This window comes from Falco naumanni, chromosome 4 (genome assembly GCF_017639655.2).
Source record: "Falco naumanni isolate bFalNau1 chromosome 4, bFalNau1.pat, whole genome shotgun sequence".
Taxonomy (NCBI): Eukaryota; Metazoa; Chordata; class Aves; order Falconiformes; family Falconidae; genus Falco; species Falco naumanni.
In genome coordinates, this window is record NC_054057.1 from 68,749,416 (window position 1) to 68,769,348 (window position 19,933).

Below are 19,933 nucleotides of genomic sequence, written 5' to 3' on the forward strand. Positions count from 1 at the left end.
GGCTCAGCACCCTCAGCCTCATGGAAAACTGAGGCTGGGGGCTCTGCAAGCTGCTCCTGGGCAGAGCAAGGCCAGATCCTGCCCCATGGCTGAAGATCAGGGGATTGACCTAAAGCCCCCTGTTCTGCTCACACAGGGCCACGCACAGCCCCACATTGGGGTGGGGGTCCCCATGGGGGTGTGCTGGGAGGACAGGCAGTGTGGTATCCACCTAAACCCCTGGAAAGCACCACTGCCGGCAGCTCCCATGTGGGTTTGGGAGAGGGCACAGCTGTCCTGCAGCCCAGCCCATGGTACTGCTAACCAGGATGCTGGGAATTGGGTCAGGGCTGGTGGCACCGGCAGCTGGCTCTCTGGTGCTGCTGGCACCCAGCTCTCCATCACTACTGGCACCCAGCTCTCCATTGGTGATGGCACCCAGCTCTCCGGCGGTGCCGGCACGCAGCTCTCCATCGGCATCGCCACAACCCCAGGACTGCTCCTGCAAATTTTGGCAAGGGTCACTCAGTTGTCCTCCAGCCCAAAGGCTGTAGGGGAATGGGGGGACACGGCTGCCACCCATCCCCACATTGGAGCTGGGTCTGACACTGAGCCTGGAAACCTCCCCAAGCCCCAGTGGGCGCCTCTGCCATGGCAGACCCTTCCTGGGGGCGTCGGGGCGGCACAAAACGCGCCGGCAGCTCCCGGCTCCCAGGGGCCCTTTTGTGTGGTGGAGTCAGCGGAGCAGCGCGAGGAAGGAGGAATTCCTCCGGAGATCAAACGCCTTCGCCAACTGGACACCAACGTCAAAACAAACCCGGCTCCCACCGCGGGGCCGGGAGCCAAGCGGGGGAGAAGATCCAATTTCCTCCTTTGTTCCTGGATTATTATTTTTTGCAGGGGGCGAGGAGGCGGGGGAGAGGCAGGGAAAGGGCCATAAATCACGGCCTGACAGAAGAGAAAGGAGAAGCAGGGCCGGCTGCAGGTGGGGGTGACCCCCCCTGCCCGGACTGGGACCCCCCCAGGCCTGGCTCCTTCCCAGCTGGCTCTGCTGGGAATTGCTCCCTGACCACGGCATCACCCTGGCTGGGCATCGCAGCATGGCAGCATTAGCAGGTACCTGGTGAGCAGAGATCCCTCCAGACAGGAGGAAATGGAGGTTTTATTTATGGCCAGAGCTGTAATCCATCCCTTCTGCTGCGCCCCGACTCCAGGCTCGGTGCTTTGCTGGGGCTTTTTATATCCAGCCCACTTTGCTTCAGCTTTCCCTTAACCCTGATGGAGACACCAGCCCCGCTCCGTGGGTTGGGAATGCCAAGAATGGCGGTGTGAGGGGCCACGAAGGTCCTGGCGGCACTCAGTCCGAGCCCATCCCTGCAGTGTGGGCATTGCTGGCCGCTTCGCTCAGCATCAGCATCCTCACCCAGCCCAAGCAGGATCGTGGCGTGGGGTCCCCCATGGGGACAGGGCATGCCATGGGGGGCAGGGGTGTGTGGGGGGCACCCAGGCCACCCGTGCCCCAGCTCCGTGTCCTGCCTGCCAGACTTTGCCCCTGAAGTCAAGGTGAAAGGCATGATGCCGGGAGACGCCGGGGCCGCTGTGGCATGGCCAGGAGGAGAGTTTGCCCCCTGGGTGAAAGGCGAAGGCAGGGCGATATCGCAGGGCTTCTCCTGGGTCAAGCACCTTTCCACACAGCTCATTTCTTCATTAATGATTAACAGGGTGGCAGCAGGTGGGTGCCGTGCACCCACAGCCCACCCCTTCTTGCCAGGCCTGGCCAAGCTCTTACGGGTCCGACTTGATTAACCACATTACAAATGAATTCTACAGGGATGCAGGCGGCCGGTCCCCAGCTACATCCAGCCCTTGGCCCCCAGCCCAGGGTACGCGCAGGGTGGTGGTACCCGAAGGATGCCGGGTGCCACGGGAGCACCTCCCAGCACAGCCACGGCCCTCGTGCCACGCACGAGACAAGGCTCCCCAGCCTCGTGCCACTCGCAGTAATTAAAGATCCCGCTGGGACTGTCGGCAAGAGGAGGGGATTGGCAACTTCAGCGGCTTGGCCATGGGCCAGGCATGGGGGAATCGCTTCCCATCCTCCCGCTGCAGCCCCAAATGGCATCGCCAAACACTGCAGCCACCTAGCTGGTGGCAGCAAGGCAGGGGCTTGGTCCCTGTCCCCAAGGGCAGCGTTCGGTGGTCCATTGGCCCGGGGACTTCCCCGTTGCCACACCCTGTGGCTTAGAGGTCACTTGCTGGGGACACACACACAAGGACCCCAGTTGTGACCACAGCCGTAAACGCAGCCTGTGGCATGCCATGGCCCTGCACCCGGGGTCCCGGTGCAGCCCGCCCGGGTGCTCCCCGGGCCAGCCAAGGGCTCCGGTCTCCAAAGCAGCTGGTGGGCTGGGGGCGGGGGGCACATCCAGCCACCTCCCCTGGACAAACCGCCCGCGGCACCGCATCGCCCTCCCCGCCCGCGGCCGAGCCCGGCTCTGCCACAGCCGGTGCCGGGTGCCCCCAGCCGCCCCCGCTGCGGACAGCCCCGGTGCGGCGCAGCAGAGCCACCCCCCGCTCCCCCCGCTGCCCGGCGCGGCGGGGGCGGCCCGGTGCGGCGGGGCCGGGGCCGGGGCAGGACCCGGCGGGCGGCGAGCGGAAGGGGAGGAGGACGGGGAGGAGCATCCAGGGCGGCCACCGCGGCAGCGGCTGAACTTTGCTCTTTCGCGGGAGGCGGGGAGAGCCCCGGGGCTCGGCGGAGCGGGTCCCGCCGGACCCGGACCGGCACCGGGCTGCATGCAGCGGCGGCGGCGGCGGGGCCCGTAGGGGCGAGGGCGGGCCGGGGCAGCGCCGCCGCCTCCTCCTCCTCCTCCTCCTTCCCTGCCGGTGCCGCGGAGCGGAGGAGCCACCGGGGGCGGGCAGCGGCGGCCCCCGCATGCGGCCGAGCCCCGGGGCGGCCGCCGCGCCCGGAGCCGCCGCGCCCCGCGGGGGGGATGCGCCGCGCCGCGCCCCGCTCCCGCCGCCGCAAAGTTTCCGCGGAGCCCCCCCGTTAACGGGGGGGGGGAGCCCAGGGAGAGAGAGCGGGGGAGGACGGACAACCCCCCCCCTCAACCCCTAAAAAAACATAAAAATCCCAAACCGGCCTCCACCCCGCAAAAAACTTGCTCAACTCGTTCCGGGAGGCGCCGGGCGCCGCGCACCGGGCCCCGCTCCATGCGGCGGCGGGGCCGGTGCTGAGCCCCGGGGCCGCGGAGCCATGGCCATGGTGGCCGGTGGCTGGGGCGAGCCCAACGGCGGCGGCGGCGGCGGGGAGGAGGCGGTGTCCCCGGCGGGCGGCGGCAGCGACGCGGAGCACGGCGAGGAGGAGCGGGCCGGGGCGCCGGTGGACTGCGTGGTGTGCGGGGACAAGTCCAGCGGGAAGCACTACGGGGTCTTCACCTGCGAGGGCTGCAAGAGCTTCTTCAAGCGCAGCATCCGCAGGAACCTCAGCTACACCTGCAGGTAGGGGCTGGGGGGACGCTGGGAGGAGGAGGGGGGGGGGGGGCTTGGCCAGAGCCCCCCGAGGGGGCAGAGCCTTGGCACGGGTGCAGGTCCTCAGGGTGAGCCCCCCGGTGCGGGTCGCCGGGGGATCCCGGTGCAGGTCGTTGGCGTGGCTCTGCAGCGGCCCCCGTGCAGCTCGGCGCTGGCCCTGCTGGGGCTGCAGGCTGGCCCTGCTGCAGCACTGATGGGGCCCCGGTGCAGCACGGGGGTCTCCCAGTACAGCACAGGCATCTCCCAGTATGGCACGGGGGTCCCTCAGTGAAGCACAGGCATCTCCCAGTACAGCACAGGCATCTCCCAGTACAGCACTGGGGTCCCCTAGCGCAGCATGGGTGTCCCCCAGTGCAGCACAAGCATCTTCCAGCACAGCACAGGGGTCCCCCAGTGTAGCACAGGTATCTCCCAGTGCAGCACAGGCATGTCCCAGTATGGCACTGGGGTCCCCTAGTGCAGCACAGGGGTCCCCCAGTACAGCACAGGCATCTCCCGGTATAGTACGGGGGGTCCCCAGTGCAGCACAGGCATCTCCCAGCACAGCACTGGGGTCCCCTAGTGTAGCACAGGCATTTCCCAGTATGGCACGGGGGTCCCCCAGTGCAGCACAAGCATCTTCCACTGCAGCACAGGTCCCCCACTACAACACGGGGGTCCCTGCATGCTCTGCACCCCACATAAGCAGCCTCTCTGCCTGCGGCATCCCAAAGCCCCAGAGGGATGGATGCTCTGGCTGCCGCATCCCCTGGGCCGTGGGGCACAGCCGGTGTCCAGGTCCTCGTCATCACCCGGCTCTGCTCCGGCATTAATTGCCGTTCCAGGCTAATGCCTGAAAACGCGCCACGGTTGTGAGTCACTTCGGTCACGGCCGCTCACCCAGGGAAAGCACCAGTGCGGCAGCCAGTATAAATCTAACCGGAGGTGTCAACAGCCCGGCATGCTGCGGGCACCGCTCGGTGGGCTGCCTGGGAGAGGGGCTGCAGCTCCTGCTGGCCCCGTGCTCGGGCCGGCAGATCCAGGCCACCAGCGGGACCAGGATATGACCCCCTGCAAAGTTTGGAGCTGCAAATAACTCTGGAGTTTCTCTTGGGCCCAAAATGAGCATTGGGCTGGCTGCCTCATGTGGGGGACCCCTGGGGGGTGTAGGTGTGCGTACAGGGGCTTGCTCGCAGGGCTGGGTGCATGTGCCAGCGCTTCCAGCAGCGTTTGCTAAACCAGTGAGGGTGGCACCTGGCTCCCAGCCGTGGGCACCCCACAGCTGGGCTGTGAGCGGGACACCCCATCTCCGCGTCCCGCCTTCTCCCCATCCAACGGGGGCCGGCTGCTTTGAGCATCGTCTGGTGGTGCTGAGGTGCTCGGGAAGGGAAAGGGCAGTGCTGCTTCTGCAGCGGGAACTGTCTCCGAGCTGCCTTGCTCTCGTTTGGGCGGCCTAGATTCGTCCTCCCCCGTGCGCAGCATCTCCTCTCTCGGCAGCTCCTGGCACCGGCACTGCCTGCTTCCAGCTGACGTCAGCCCAGCCGCTTGTGGCGGTGAAGCGGGGCCCTGGAGCTGCTGGCGTGGGGCAGGGGTCGGTGACCGGCCCCTCATGTCCTGCAGCATCCTCCCCATCACCTGCCGTGGGCGCAGCGTGTGTGGATGCAGCGTGTGCATCACCCCTGACCCTGCCTCAGTTTCCCCATCCCATCAGCAGGATCCCGTCAGCAGACCCAGCCGAGCGGCTGCTTGGGATTAATGATTTGAAGATGGGGAATACATACAGCTTTTGAGAAATTCCAGTTTCCTGGAACAAAGGAAAGGCCAAATCAGGGCTCCCTGGGAGAGGAACCGACTCTGCCCAGGCTGTGAGCACCCAGGATTTCTACCCTGCACTTGTCACCGGTATCTGGGCACCTATTTCAAATGTTTTGGGTTTTTTTTTTCCCTCTTTGTGCTGGGAAGTGATTTGGTGCAATAGAAAAATGTTGGTTTTCCAAGTAGGGAGTAAAGTGTTGGAGGGGCAGGGAACAATGCTCCCCAGCAGCCCTGGCATCTGCTTTGTTCAAGGAGTCAAAAGCAGCATCAAGCCAAGATTGCTCTAATTTGAATATTAAAAGTGAGTTGGATTCAGTTTAGTTCTTGCACTAAATAATTACATGTTCTAATTACATAATTAGCACAGTATACGCCTTTTGTATTCTCACAGTTTCCCAGGTCGTTGCAGCCTATCAGTTGGGAAACTTGCTAGGAGCTGCTGGGAGCTGGGGGGGTTTCCTGGTGCTGGGGGATGGTGCCCAGAGGCCACGGTGAGGGTCAGCCGGGCTCCTGCCGGGAGGTTCGGCTGCGGTGCCAGGAGCTTTGCTCCCGCCGAGGCGCAGGCAGCTGATGAAGATGTAATCTGACGTTTTGATTAGCTATCACTTCTCCACTGGAATAACTTTTTATCAGCAACACGTTTTAAAATGTGCTAAGCGCAGTGGTGATGTTCAGGGTGAATTAATTCCGGTTTGAGCACGGTGGGAATCCCTGCCTGTCTCGCCTCTGGAGTCGTGTAGGGATGAGGAGATTCATGTCAGGATTCCCAGGCAGAGCCGAGCTCTGCCCCGGCCCTGCCAGTGCTTTCCTGCCTGCTGCTTTATATGCTTTAATTTACCGCCGTTTAGCCGATAACCCCCCTCCCTCCCCATTTGCCGTGACAGCCTTTGGGTGGGACGTGCAAGCGCCGGTTTCACCCGTGCCTGCTGCATCCCTTGGCTGTGCGAGGACCCCCTGGGAATCAGGGCGGGGGGAGGGGGGGAGGTGCTGGATGCTAATGATGCTGCTTGGGAGCATCCCCCTCAGCCTGTCCCAGCGTGTTGCTCCCAGTGATGCTGCGGGAGCAGAGGTAGGTGGGTGGCTTTGATGGTGGCCGGTGCCCCGCCGCGTGATGCAGGGCTTCCCAGTGCCCGCAGCTCCTTGCCCAGGGCAGGACATGCATGCCAGGGGGTGGGCATCACCCTCTTGCAGGCTCCAAGGGCGCTCGAGGGGTAAAGCATCCTTTGGGCCGGTGCAGACCCCACGCTGGGGATGGGGGCATGTGTGCCAGAGCTGCTGGGTTTTGCTTTGCCATGTTTGCAGGGGTCGGTGGAGGCCAGACCGGAGCACGGAGGATGCGGGGCTGTGCCACCACTGTGGGGGATGCCTGGGTGCCCAAGGGGTCACAGCCTCAGCGCTGCAGGGGCAGCCTTGTAGGAAATAGTTGAAATTCCTCGAAATTCCTTGCAAGTTGGGCAGTGAGGCCAGGAGCTGCTCCACCGCTTCCCCGCCTTGTGCCAGGACACAGGGCATTGTTCCCTGGCACCCATCTCTACATATCCCCCAGGATGGGACCACGGGGGCCTTGCCAGGATCGGAAATCGCTGGCAGCACAAACCAGCAGTGCCAGCGCTAGGAAATCGCTGTTTCTATAGCATCCAAGTGCCTGCTGGTGCCACGGCCGGTGAGGAGGGGGCCATGCTCGGAGGTGAAGGGCTTTGCTCAAGGGCGGTGGGGAGATGGGTGGCAGAGCAGCTCGGCGGGGACCCCCGCAGCATTGCGTAACTCTTCCCCAGCACCTCATCTGCCCGATCCTGCCTGCAGGTCCAACCGTGATTGCCAGATTGACCAGCACCACCGCAACCAATGCCAGTACTGCCGCCTGAAGAAGTGTTTCCGCGTGGGGATGAGGAAGGAAGGTAATGCCAGCGCCACGGCGACGGTTCCTGAAGAGTCTGGGTGCTGCCAGTGCCTGCTCTGCTCCTGGTGCTGCCGGGTGCTCTCCCATCTCTCCAGGAACGCTGTTAGCAGCAAAATGCCACATTTGCCCCTTTTTTTTTTTTTTCTCTTTTTTTTCCTCCTTGAATTGCCCTTGGTGCCGGCAGCACAGGTGGTGTTTGTTTGGAAAAGCCAGAGGTTTTTGCTGATAAGGTGGCACACCTGGAGCCAGGACAGCCCTGGTGCCCCAGGCACGGTGGCGGTGAGCTGGGACCAGCTCCCACAGGGTCACCTGGCTGCTTTCTGCTCACTCCCCCTCACCCAGGGGCGTAAACCCCAAATGTTTCCCAGACTGCTGCAAATGGCATGAAGGGTTTAACCCGAAATCCCTGATCCCTGTTACGGGATGCTGATGGAGGTGCTGGGGCTGTGCTGGGGCTTGGCGCGGGCTCTGCCGAGGTGCCGAGGCTGCTCGGCGGCAGGTGGCATTAATGTGAGGAGCAAGGAGGGAAGGATACTGGAAGCAGGACAGTAATTCCCTCCTTTCCAGAGGAGTCGAGATGGCATTATTGCCACTTAGCATGATTTAGAGCTCTCATTTAAGTGGCTCATGAACAGCCCATAAATTAATTACTAGGGACTGAGCAAATAGTGGGCGCTAATGGGAGAGGGGGGGAGCTGAAAAATGGCTCTCCCTGAATGCAATTAGGAGGGGGAGTGACCCAGGGTTAACGACGCTTCCAAGATGGACGTTTTATTTGCAAATAAATGATTGCCGCCATGCGATGACCTTGGGTAGCAATTGCCTTGCTCCACTGCAGGCGACACAGGGGGCCGTGATGCCAGCAGGGCACCCGGTCTGGCACAGCACGGTCGTAGCCATGGGTCCTCGCAGAGGAGGAGGCGGCACGGATGCTGTCCCAGCCCAGCTGCTGGTTGGAGGCCATGGCCAAGCTGCAGCGCCGGCAGCCTGGGAGTTGCTGGTGAATCACTGGGATGCTAAATAGATTAGCGCAGCTCGTGCAGGCAGCTCGCCGGCGGGTGCAGCGTGTGGCACGCACCACCTCCCTCTCCCCAAGCGCCTGAAAGCTGCCCATTGTTCCGTGGGGTGGCAGGATCTGGCACTGCTGGGGATGCCGGGATGCAGGGTGGGTGGTGGGAGCATCCCCATCCTGCCTGGGGGTCCCTCTGCCCCCCGGGAGCAGGATGGGGGATGCGGCAGGATACAGAAGCAGGCAGACACCTCCTTTCCTTCCCCCCAGCTGTGCAGCGGGGCCGGATCCCCCCCACCCACTCCAGCACCAGCCCCAACGCCTTGCCCAGTGGGGAATACTTCAATGGGCAGCCGGTGTCGGAGCTCATCTCACAGCTGCTGCGGGCTGAGCCCTACCCTGCCGCCCGCTACGGCTCACAGTACGCGCAGCAGGGCAGCGTCATGGGCATCGACAACATCTGCGAGCTGGCCGCCCGCCTCCTCTTCAGCACAGTGGAATGGGCCCGGAACATCCCCTTCTTCCCCGAGCTGCCTGTCTCCGACCAAGTGGCCCTGCTACGGCTCAGCTGGAGCGAGCTCTTCGTCCTCAATGCGGCGCAGTCAGCGCTGCCGTTGCACATGGCTCCGCTGCTGGCGGCTGCCGGCTTCCACGCCTCCCCCATGTCAGCCGACCGTGTTGTCTCCTTCATGGACCAGATCCGCATCTTTCAGGATCAGGTGGAGAAGCTCAACCGGCTCCAGGTAGACTCGGCCGAGTACAGCTGCCTGAAAGCCATCGCGCTCTTCACACCCGGTAGGTTGGTGCCGCGAGCAGGCTTTGTCCCCATCCCCACCCCACAGAGCAATAAGCGCCCAGGGAGCCTCTGCCCCCCATTTCCCTGGGGGTTTGGGGTCCAGAGAGCATCACGTGGCTCTTGGGGGTGGTGGCAGAGTCCCTGTGCCCTGGCACTTCACCACCATGGTGTGCAGCATCCCAGCTTGTCCATCTGGGTGCAGGGATGAGCTTCGTGGGGCAATGGGAATGAGACCTACAGGAACGAACCCCCTTGCTTGGGAGGGTCTTGGGGAGCCCCATCCTTCTGTCCATGCTCATCTCATTCCACAGAGGTGCCCAGTCCTGACTGGCGGGGACGAGCCTGCAGCAGCCCTTTGCATGCAGAGCGGTCCAAGCCGTGCTCTTGCACCGTGCGGCTGCATCCCCTAATTTGGCAAGGGCAGGAATGCAACCGTGGCAGGCGGTTAAGGGAGGGGGGGTCTCGCTGGGGGTACTGGGGGGCTCTAACCACTGACTCCTCTCCATCCCATCCCTCTGACAGATGCCTGTGGCCTCTCGGACCCGGCGCACGTGGAGAGCTTGCAGGAGAAGGCGCAGGTGGCGCTGACCGAGTACGTGCGCTCACAGTACCCCTCGCAGCCCCAGCGCTTCGGCCGGCTCCTACTGCGGCTGCCGGCTCTCCGCGCCGTGCCGGCCGCCCTCATCTCCCAGCTCTTCTTCATGAGGCTGGTGGGGAAGACGCCCATCGAAACACTAATCAGGGACATGCTGCTGTCTGGGAGCACCTTCAACTGGCCCTACGGGACAGGGCAGTAAGGGACGGAGCCTGTCCCCCACCCTGGGGACACCCAGCAGCCAGACCTGGATTCCCTCCAGCACCCTGAGACGGTACCGTCCCCGGGGAGCCCCGAACTGTGCTGGCCCCCACCCTGCAGCTGCCTTGTAGCTCGTCTGTCTGCCACAGTGGCAGGGGCTGCGCCCTCCAGAAGCAGTGGGGGCACGGCATTGTCCTCCTGAACCCCAAGGTACTGGCTGTGCCACCGCTGTCACACACCGAACTCTTCTGTACCTCTGTGAAGTGGAGCTCCTCGGACCCCCAGTCCCCCCTGGGAACCTCTGAGCATCCTGGGGGCTGGTCCTTCGCTCTGTCCCTGCGTCGGAGCCGGGCTGGAGCCTGGGGAGGGGGGGTGCCGTCCTCTGCTGCCCCCTCTGAATCTGAATTCCAGATGACAGGAGGCTGGGACAGGTGATGGGAGGCATGGGACCAGCCAGGCTGAAGCGTGGTGGAACCCCAGCTGTGCAGAGCCATCTTCTGCAGGGTCCAGTTGTGGGGACCCCTGCCTCTGTCCCCCTCCCTGGCCTGGCAATCATGGCAAAAGGGTCATTGTAAAGCCCCTTTGTCCCTGCCCAGGGGCTGCCCCTGCCCACCTGGGCCATATCCAGCCTCAAGGACTGAAGCACCAAGCTTGGAGCAGCCCTTTTTTGGGGACAGATCTTGTCCCCACCTGGTTCCAGCGCCCCCCTGCACTTTCCACTGAAGCATCTCCACTGCTGGGGCACGGGGAGGGGCTGGGGGTGGCTGACAGGGGCCATGCACCATGCAGGATGCAAACCAAGGGGTCTTTTTTGGGTGCTGCACAGCACCCAGCCCTTCTCCCCAGGCTCATTCCTCACTGCCTTGCTTGGTGCTTTGCCCCCTCTCCAGGCCAGATCCAGCACCTACCACCATCCTCATGCTGGTGGGTGGTTGCCAGCATCCCCCTCCCCACGCTCACTATGTTCCTGTGCCTCATTATTTTCTGTAAGCCAGGTTTGGGGGAGAGATGCTGGAGGGGGCTGGGGAACAGAATCAGGCTGGAAAGAGGTGATGCTGGTGTGTGGGGGTCCTTGTCCCCAGGGCTAAGCTGTGCCGGAGGAGGGGGCACACGAGAGGCAGAGCCACCCTGGAGGGACGAGGGATGCCCTGTGGCCTCTGATCCTGTGCCAGCGGTGCCGCCAGCCTGGGATCAGGTGCCCAAGGGTTGTCCCCTGGGCTCTGCTTCTCAGGGGTATCCACCGTGCAAACAGACGGAGGCAGGATTAGCCAGGGATTTGTCATTTAGATTGATTCACTGAAAATATAATCCTTGTTCAATGATACTAAACAAATTAACTGAAGTCAATAAAAGATGTTTCTTACAACGCCAGGGATCTGCTGTGAGCGGGAAAAGGGGCTTATCCTGCGGAGATGCTGAAGCCCAGGGTGATGAAAGGAGATGAAGCAGAGTGGGAGATACAGTCCCCCAAAATTTTACCTTTAGAAGGCATCTAAAATTGGAAAGTTTTTGAAAAAATTGGGGATTTGGGGGTGGTGGTTGTATGGGGTGCCACTCCAGGTCTTCAACACAGGGGTCCCATGGGAATAAATCCTGTTGCCTGCAGTCTGCTGGGGAAGAAGTGGATCAGCGGCATGGTGGGACACCAGAGCCAGCACAGAGGTTTGTACTTGGCCTTTGGGAGCAAAGCAGGGGGGCTTGGGGGTCCCCCCCATCAGGATGGGGCTGGGAGTGGGGTGCTGTGTTTGCCCTGTGTGGCTGGGCAGCATCAGTGGTTGGACCCAGGTGGGTCTGGGGGATCCCAGTGTGGGGTCTAGGGAGGGTGGGGGCTGCCCTGGAGACCACAGCTGCTCCCCACAGCACATGCAGGGTAGGGGGCACAGGATCCATGCAGCATGATGGGGATGTCAGCTCCACAGGGACTGGGAAGCACCACAGCCATGCCAGGGCCACCATGCAGGAGGACAACCCTGGGGACAGCCCCAGGTCCAGCCTGGGCCACCCACCCGCCGGAGGTACTGCTCCCAGCGTGGCCCCTTTCACACCGGCACGAGTTTAAAATCAATAGATACAGTTTATTTATTACAAAAAAAAAATAATACACAGTTTCAGCCAGTTCCTTATAAAATACCTCCCCTGCCCAGGGCTGCTCCCCAAAGGGCAGCCCTGGGGGCTCAGGGGATGCAGGGCTCTGCCCCCCCAGGTGCCCGGCCGAGGGATGCTCTGCCCCATCCAGCCACGTTCTGGTACCCCAACCCCAGCAGAGACAGTTGGGGGCTGCAGACCCTCCCCAAACATATTTACAGCAGCAGGAAGGGATCCATGGCCCCCAGTGCGCAGGATGGGGACAGTGGGGGACAGGGGGGTTCCCTCCAGCAGCCTACTCCCGCCCCTTGCCCTTGGCACTGACAGTGCGGAGTGGCTTTCAATGGTGGGCTCAGGTTTTTTAATACAAACAAAGGTACAAAATGCACCAAAGTCTTTGGAAAGGGTGGGTGGGGAGCGGGGAGCCCCTCGTGCCCATCCCACCGTGGTGGTCGGGGCAGCACAGGCTACCCCCGCACTTTGTCGTAGTCGCTCACCATCCGCTTGATGTGGAACAGTTTGTTGCGCAGGGTTTTGGTCTCCAGCTTCTTCGTCTGGTAGTTCGGGCTCTGAAAGGCAGCACAGGACCGGCCTCAGCTGCGGGGGCTGTGGGGAGGGGGCTGCGCTTTCCGACCTCCCCCCCCCAGCCGCATTGCACCAAGCCAGCCCTGCTTCAGATGGGACCCCAGACTCACCCGCTTCAGGTCCTTCAGCCTGTTGTACTCCTCGGCGACATCCTGCAAAGGAGACGGGCAGGAGCGGGGGTCACAACTAGCTGGCACCACGGCCTGGAGCCACAAGGGTGGGCACCCCACTGGGACAAGTCCCTGATACCCTGCAGCATCCCTGACACCCTGCAGCATCCATCCCAGGTGCTTCACAGCATCCATCCCTGATGGCCTGCAGCATCCCAGATGCCCCGCAGCACTCCGGTGATCCCATTGCATCCATCCCCAATGCCCCACAGCATCCCAGATCCTCACAAGCACCCATCCCCAAGGTCCCACAGCATCCCAGATCCTCACAAGCATCCATCCCCAAGGTCCCACAGCATCCTGGTGACCTCACAGCATCCATCCCCAAGGCTCCACAGCATCCCATTTCCCCACAGCATCTGTCCCCGATGTGCCACAGCATCCCAGTGACCCCACAGCATCCATCCCCAAGGCCCCACATCATCTGGTGACCCCACGGCATCCCCACGGCTCCCAGAGCCCTAACCTGGTACTGGGGACTGTCCTCAGAGATGCTGTCGAGCTGTTTGCTGAGCTGGTTGAGGCGGTCATTGATGTTGTCCATCTCGGCACAGAGCTGCTTGTAGCGCTTCAGGTCCGTGTCGAACTCCTGCTTGTACTTCTGGCGGGTGCTGTCTGAGGTGATGGGGGGGTACAGGCTGTGGGAGAGGGGCAGGGTCAGGCCCCAGATGGCCAGTGATGGTGGGGAGCTCCCAGGGGTCCCCCCTCACCTGCCCCACTGGTCCTGGTCCCGCTCGTCACCAGACTCCACGGCTGTGGTGTAGTCTGTCTCATACTGCGACTCGTCCAGCTCAGGGTTGCGCCGGCGCCGGCGCCCACGGCGGGCGGGGGGCTTGGTGGGCTGCTCCCGCACCTTCTCCTCTGCTGGGCTGGGGCTGGCCGCCCGGTCCGGCTGGTCCCTGCATGGGACACAGGGGACATCAGCCAGCTCAGCACAGGGGGGGCAGATACCCAAGGTGTCAGTGTCGGCCCCCCCCAAGCCCTTCCAACTGCCCTGCCCGGCCACTCACCCCCGGCTGCTGTAGGTCCCGGAGGGGTAGTACCCGTTCTGGGGGGGGTAGCTGTAGGAGGGGGGGCTGTAGGGCGGCGCAGTGATGGGGCTCGTTGGCTTCTCCGAGTAGGCGAGCGTGGCCGTCTCGTCCTGCACACTGGCCCCATCGGCCACATTCTTCACCTGGAGCAGGGAGAAGGGCTCAGCCGCGTGCCTGGGCGGTGGGGACACTCGCCTCTCCTTGAGCAGGGCGCAGACCATGGCAGCCGGCACACCAGGATGCGGGTCTCCATCCATGTGGCCAGAGAAACGCCCTCCCCACCCCTGGGGGCCTCTTGCCCGTGGTCCCAGCAGGGGGGTGAGCCCCAGCACAGCTGCAGTGGGGTGCCCCACACGGCTACGGGGGGCAAGGGATGGGGGACCCCCCACGGGTGGGCAGAGCAGCACTTGGGGAGGGGGGATGCTGCAAGACATGCCCCAAAGAAGGACCCACAGACCCCAGTGCCGCAGCAGGGGGGTCCCATTGGGAGACAAGCACAGACACAGCTCGGGGTGGGGGTCCTGGCACCCAGCTCTGCACTCCCAGGGTGACACCCCCCTAGGCTTTGCCAGGGGCTGTGTGCTCACCCCATCCAGCCTCGCCCGCCCCCCCTGGACCCTCGCTGCTGCCCCAGCACAGCCAGGGCTCCTCAAGGAGGACATGGGGCATCCGTCTGTCCCTCCCCCCCCCTTCCTTCCTGGCCTTTGTGGGTTGTTTGTGCGGAAGCCGGTCCCTGGCCCTGGGGACCTCAGCCCACGAAGCCACTTCCTCCAGCTCTTAACGAAGACATGGTTAACTGGGGGCTGCTCCCAGCCCCACTTCGCCGAAGAGGGCCACCAGCATGGGGACAGCCATGTCCCTGTGCCATGCCAGGACGCAGTGGCTCACGCGGTGGCTCACGCCCGCTCGAAGGTCACCCGTTTATCTCAGTCCTGACCATAAACAGGGACCGAGGTGTCCCAGGAGGGTTTCACACCCCGGCACCCCCCCACTGCTGCATCCCCACCCAGCAGAGCGGAGACCCCCCTGAGGGGCAGGTGAAGGGCAGCCAGGGGTGCATGAGGTCCTGCCCCCACCCACCAGCCCGGCCCCCAGGAGGCCAGGAAATGCTTTGTAAGGGAGGGACTTTTAAAAATAAATAAACCAGAACAAAGGTATTTCTGCAAAATGAAAAATAAATATTAGACCTACAGGCAGAGCAAGGCGTGGGGAGCAGAGCCCAGCTTTCTGGGGCTGGGGAGCAACTTGTGGTGCTCGACTCCAGGTTTGCCTTGAAAGTTTGGGATAAATGTGATGAACATCCTCACTCCCAGCCCCGGTGGGAAGCCCGGTGCCCGAGAACCCGGGGCTGCCCCGGTCTCACCGGGCTGGGGACAGGGATGCAGCCCCCTGCCCACACAATGGCCCATTGCCACCCATCACGGCAGCACCCCAAGAGCTGTGCTCTGGGGCAGGGGTGGATTTCAAAGGCTCCTTCCCATGGGATGATGCAGGCTTCCCGCACCCTCCCCAGGCACCGGCACCTGCAGAGACACCAGCTCAGGGAGCTGCAGGGCGAGGACAGGATGGGGCACGTCCTGGCGCACAGCGGGGCCAGGCTGGGACTGGCACCTCCCCGGGACCACGCTGCAGCAGGGGGCTCCCCAGCACCCCCCACCCAAGGGACACCGGTGCATTTGAAGCCCAGTCAGTGCTGGTTTGGTGGCTGCAAAGCCCCCAGCCTCCTCCACAGCAGCAGGGTGGCACAGCCCCGTGAAATCCGGTTAATCATTGCCGAGACTGAAACCAAACCGTGTCAACGGGCAGCGTCTCATGGCCGGCGTCCCTGTGCATGGGGGTGAGCAACAGGGAAGGGACCCAGAGCCCTGGGTGCTGTGCTCCTGGCACCCAGCCCATCAGCTCCCACCCTGTTTGTCTTTCAGGGAGTTTGAGACCAGCTCGCCCAGCCCGGCAACCTGTGCAAAGCCTCGCTGTGCCAGGGAACGGTGCCGACTGGGAAAAAACACAGTGCCGAAACGGGGCGACAGGGAGGGACCCGGTGAGCACCGGGCACAGCATCGCACCGGTGGTGATAACGCCACAACCCAGGAGCTGCCTGCTGCGGCGTGCAAACACACCGGGACCAGGCACCCGTATGGCACAAGCCAGGCACAAAGAGGCTCCTGGCACAAAGCCCTGGGGCCAGGCTGGTAGAGGGGAATGGCATGGCTCGGCACAGCCCCGGTCCCAGGGGGAGCCCCGGGGTCCCCACGCAGCCCCTGTGCTCACCCCGGTACATCCCAACCCCGCACTGCCTCGGGCGCAGCCAGCCCTGCTGATGGAGGGTAGGCGGGGAGGATGCTCGGGGCCGGGGAGGGGGGGGAGACGACACGACACACAGACCCCCCGCAGCCCCGGGTACACACCAGCACCCCCAGCTCATGCTCAGACTCACCCACTCCTCCACGTTCGGACCCTCCTGGACCACCGGCACCTTGTCCCAGTAAATATTTGGTTTCCCGTACTTCCAGATCTTGCTCCGTGTCTTGTGAGCGAAGAAGCAGATGAGGCAGAGCAGAATGACGATGAGGAACCCGCAGACGATGGCCACGGCCTGGAGGGGCAGAGGGAGGGGGCTCTCAGGGTGGGGGTCCTTGCAGGGCTGTGAAGACCCCTTCCCAGAGGTCCAGGTACCCTGCACCTCCCCGAGCTGAGTGGGAATTGCTCCCCTCATCCCAAAATCCTCCCTATGTCAGACCCCCACACGGTGGGATGGAGCCCAGCAGAGGTCTGAGAGTTTTGGGGGCCAGCTCAAGCAACGGGGAGGGGGGGCTGATTTTCCCATGGGGAGACGAAAAGTTTGGGGCCTGGGGAGCAGCCGGGAGCTGGCACCCTCCAGCACCTCGGCACAGCACCCCGAGCCCGCTGCTGGCTCGGCCACAGGCCAGCTTCCACCCCACGCAGCTGTGTCCCTGCCCCGATGGTTTCCCATGAGCTGGATCCCTGCAGCCATGCTGGAATGGGGCAGGTGAGGACGGATTAGGCCATGCTTGGCCTCTGCATGGAGCAGGAGCAGCGCAGGTGTGCGGCTCCCCCTGCTCAGGGTGCAGGAATGTGGCACGGCCAGCCTGGCCGGCTGGGAACCGGCAGCACCAGTCCCAGCCCATGTGCCACGCAGGATCCCCGCTGGCCCCAGCCGAAACCAGGGCTGGTGAACTTTGTTTTGAGGGCTCTGGTTGCCCCACTGACCCGCTGGGCTCCCCAGCCAGGCTGGCAGCACCATGGGTTCTGGCAGAGAGCTGGCACCCAGCTGGCAACCTGACCCCGCACCCATCCTGGCACTCACAGCCCACCCTGCCCCAACCTTGTTCAAATACTTTTATGACCAGGGAGACCAAAGTACCAGATACCGGGTCTGCACCAGGACAACAGACCATCCCCTCCCTGAAACTCCACAGCCCTGGCAGCCAGCTCGCCCCAGTTCCTCCTGCTGCCCCAGCAAACAGCTGGGCTGGGATTCAGCTGGGATCCAGCCACCCCCTGCCACCCCACAGCAATCAGAACCACCAAAACCATTAAAGATGGAGGGAAAACCCCAGGGACGCGGCACTGCGCACCCATCCCGAGGGCAGGACACATGCTGCCCTTGCTCAGCATCACGTTTGAAGCAGGGCAAAAGGTTTGTGTTGCCAGTTCGGGTCAAAGAGGGGGTGTCTGGCCAGAGCTGGGGGTGCACCCTCACCTCCTGGGGGTCCACGGTGCAGTAGTGGTAGAGGTACTGGTTCAGGTAGGTGCTGCCACTGTAGACCTGGCTGCACATGGTCAGCAAGGGGTTGTAGTAGTAGCTGCCGGTCATCTGCGCCTGGGGATTGACGCCCACGATGTAGACGATGGAAGCGATGAGCATGACGATGGCCAGCACGGCGCACACCACGATGACCACAAGGTAGAAGCGCCGGGAGCGGGAGCTGCTCGATTTGGTGATGCTGGCCACGAAGAGCCCCAGCTGGGCCAGGAAGCAGAGCACAGCCATGGCGATCATGAAGCCGTTGGCCGCCCGCGGGTTGGTGACCCCACCGTAGTAGCCCCCGTAACCGTAGCCATAGTTCAACCCACTGCCATAGTAGCCAGAACCGTAGAAGCCCCCCAGCCCGTTGCCGTAAGCCCCCCCAAAGCCATAGCCGTACTCCCAGGCCAGGGTGGAGGCCACGCAGGCGAAGATGGCGATGCAGAGCAGGATGACCATGGCCTCCAGGATCCTCACCACGCCGGGTGGCGAGGTCCACTTGTAGAAGTGCTGCGGCACGTCCTCAATGTAATAAGAGCCCGGTGGGGGCGAGCGGGCACCGTAGTCGTAGCCATAATCACCCGTGGGTGGACCGTAGCCTGTGGGGGGGCCATAGCCCATGGGGGGGCCATCGTAGGACTTCTTGCTGAACATGGTGGCGGTGGCGGAGAGCCTGGTGGGGAGAGGGATGGAGCTGTCAGAGCTGGTTGCGCACCAGGAGGTGCCAGCACCGGCGCTGCGGCTCTGCGAGATGCAGCTCCCGGGTTTCTACATCTCCGCACGCCTGGCGGGGACTTTGGTCCCCTGTCCCCAGCCCAATGACACCGTCAACAACCACCTGCCCGTGCCACCAGAGCCACCGCTGCTGATGGGGAAACTGAGGCACAGGGAGGAGAAGTGAGTCACGGCGCATCTGCCAGGGCGCACCCCAGCCCTGCCCCACGCATGAGACCCGGCCCCCCCGGCCCCCCGCTCCCCCCGGGCCCACCCAACCACCAGGCATCACCTGAATGAATTGGATTGTTTAAATTCTAATTAAAACTGAAAAGCTCTTACCCAAGGCTGGCGCTAACCCTGAGGGCTTCTCCGTAAGCAGATCTGGCTGGATTTAAAAAAAAAAAAAAAAAAAAAAATACAGGACCCATTAGCAACAACGCAGTGAAAAGTACCAAATCAGTTTTAAAAAACTGGGTTTTTTTCAAAGTTCATGTAGGGCCGGCCCCGTGCAGAGACCCCCCCCTGGCCCAAAGACCCCCATTGCGGCACAGGGAGCAGAGCAAGGGAAACCTGAACCCTGTGGGAAACCCAACCCAGGCACCCGCTCCGGCAGTGCCAGGGCTCAGCACGCAGGATCAGGCCCCTGGGCTGGGGGCGCGGGGGGTGGCAGCCCTTGACCCCCAGCAAGTGTGGGCAGCGGGGGTCTGGGGTGCAGCTGTGGTCCCAGAGGTGCCCCGGGGGTCCCCCTGGGTGCCCAAACCAACACACACACACTTCAGGGGATCCCACCCCCCGTAAACCCACCAAACCCACCCGCCCCAGTCGGATTAAGTCCCGGGGCCGCGGCCTGACCCCCCCGCCCCACCGGGGACCCCCGCCCAAGCGGCCACCGGGGCACGGCAGCAGCAGGGACGGGCTCCCGGAGCGATAACCCCAGGGCACCCCGAGGAGGACACGGGGCCGGGGGCTTCGGGGGTCCTTCCCGCGCTGCGGGGGCACCGGGCGGGCAGAGCGACCCCGGCCCCGATCCCCCCCCGCCTCCCGCCTTCCACCCGCCGGGGCTGCGGCGCCGGGAGCCCCGGTGCACTGAGGAGCCCGGTACCGGCGGGGGAACTCGGTGGGGGAACTCGGTGGGACCACGTGTGCCGACCCCTGTACCGGGAGGGACCCCAGTGGGGAACCCGATGCCGGTGGGGGAGCTCGGCGGGGAGCCCGGTGCCGACCCCGGTGCTGGTGGGGAGCCTAGTGCCGGTACCGATAGGGACCCCGGTGGGGAGCCTGGTGCCGTAGGAAGCTCGGTGCTAGTAGGGAGCCTGGTGGGGACCCCGGTGCCGGTAGGAAGCCCAGTACCGGTGGGGAGCTCGGTGCCGGTGGGGAGCCCGGTACCGATGGGGAGCTCGGTGCCGGTGGGACCCCAGTGCGCGCAGGGGCGGCGGGGCAGGACGGACCCCCCGTGCGCGGCGGGGAGCGGGGCCCCCCGGTGCCCCCTCCCGTACCGCTCGCCCGCTCTCCCCCCGGTGCCGGTGCCGGGGGTCCCGCCCGCCGCGGAGCCACTCACCTGCCCGCGCCTCCGCCTCTTTGTTCACCTTAAAATGGCAGCCGGGACCGGCGGCGCGGCGGCGGCGGCGCTGCTGGAGACCGGCCCCGGTTTCCGCCTCCGGGGAGGGGAGGGGTGGGATGGGGAGGGGGGAGCCCCGGGGGCCGCTTCCAGAGCCGCACCCCCGGCCCGGCGCCCCGGTGAGATAAGGAGGGGGCCGAAACGGGGCGGGGGGCACCC

At 64.0% G+C, this 19,933-nt stretch overlaps 2 protein-coding genes across 2 annotated transcripts; one reads left to right on the forward strand and one right to left on the reverse strand.

Moving 5' to 3' along the window:
* The first annotated feature begins 2,658 nt into the window (after window positions 1-2,658).
* On the forward strand, window positions 2,659-11,168 carry NR2F6 (nuclear receptor subfamily 2 group F member 6). Its single transcript, XM_040589600.1, has 4 exons — window positions 2,659-3,477; window positions 7,105-7,199; window positions 8,481-9,005; window positions 9,529-11,168. The coding sequence occupies exons 1-4, from the start codon at window positions 3,233-3,235 to the stop codon at window positions 9,801-9,803; spliced, it is 1,140 nt and encodes a 379-aa protein (XP_040445534.1). The 5' UTR covers window positions 2,659-3,232; the 3' UTR covers window positions 9,804-11,168.
* Window positions 11,169-11,856: 688 nt separating this feature from the next.
* OCLN (occludin) lies at window positions 11,857-19,798 on the reverse strand. Its single transcript, XM_040589607.1, has 9 exons — window positions 19,715-19,798; window positions 18,496-18,541; window positions 17,395-18,112; window positions 16,108-16,266; window positions 13,653-13,816; window positions 13,353-13,541; window positions 13,109-13,280; window positions 12,583-12,624; window positions 11,857-12,456 (listed from the first exon to the last, which is right to left on the reverse strand). Exons 3-9 carry the CDS (start codon window positions 18,091-18,093, stop codon window positions 12,355-12,357), a joined length of 1,527 nt encoding a protein of 508 aa, XP_040445541.1. The 5' UTR covers window positions 18,094-18,112; window positions 18,496-18,541; window positions 19,715-19,798; the 3' UTR covers window positions 11,857-12,354.
* Window positions 19,799-19,933: the final 135 nt, after the last annotated feature.

Bases quoted from the DNA above. Each gene is read 5' to 3' on its own strand.
- NR2F6 (XM_040589600.1), top strand. From the start codon at position 3,233: ATGGCCATGGTGGCCGGTGGCTGGGGCGAGCCCAACGGCGGCGGCGGC. The intron at 3,478-7,104 runs GTAGGGGCTGGG...TCCTGCCTGCAG, and splicing joins AACCTCAGCTACACCTGCAG to GTCCAACCGTGATTGCCAGA. The intron at 7,200-8,480 runs GTAATGCCAGCG...CCTTCCCCCCAG, and splicing joins CGTGGGGATGAGGAAGGAAG to CTGTGCAGCGGGGCCGGATC.
- OCLN (XM_040589607.1), bottom strand. From the start codon at position 18,093: ATGTTCAGCAAGAAGTCCTACGATGGCCCCCCCATGGGCTATGGCCCC. The intron at 13,817-16,107 runs GTGAGTCTGAGC...TCCCTGCTCCAG, and splicing joins GTCCGAACGTGGAGGAGTGG to GTGAAGAATGTGGCCGATGG. The intron at 12,457-12,582 runs GTGAGTCTGGGG...GCTGCCTTTCAG, and splicing joins GGCTGAAGGACCTGAAGCGG to AGCCCGAACTACCAGACGAA.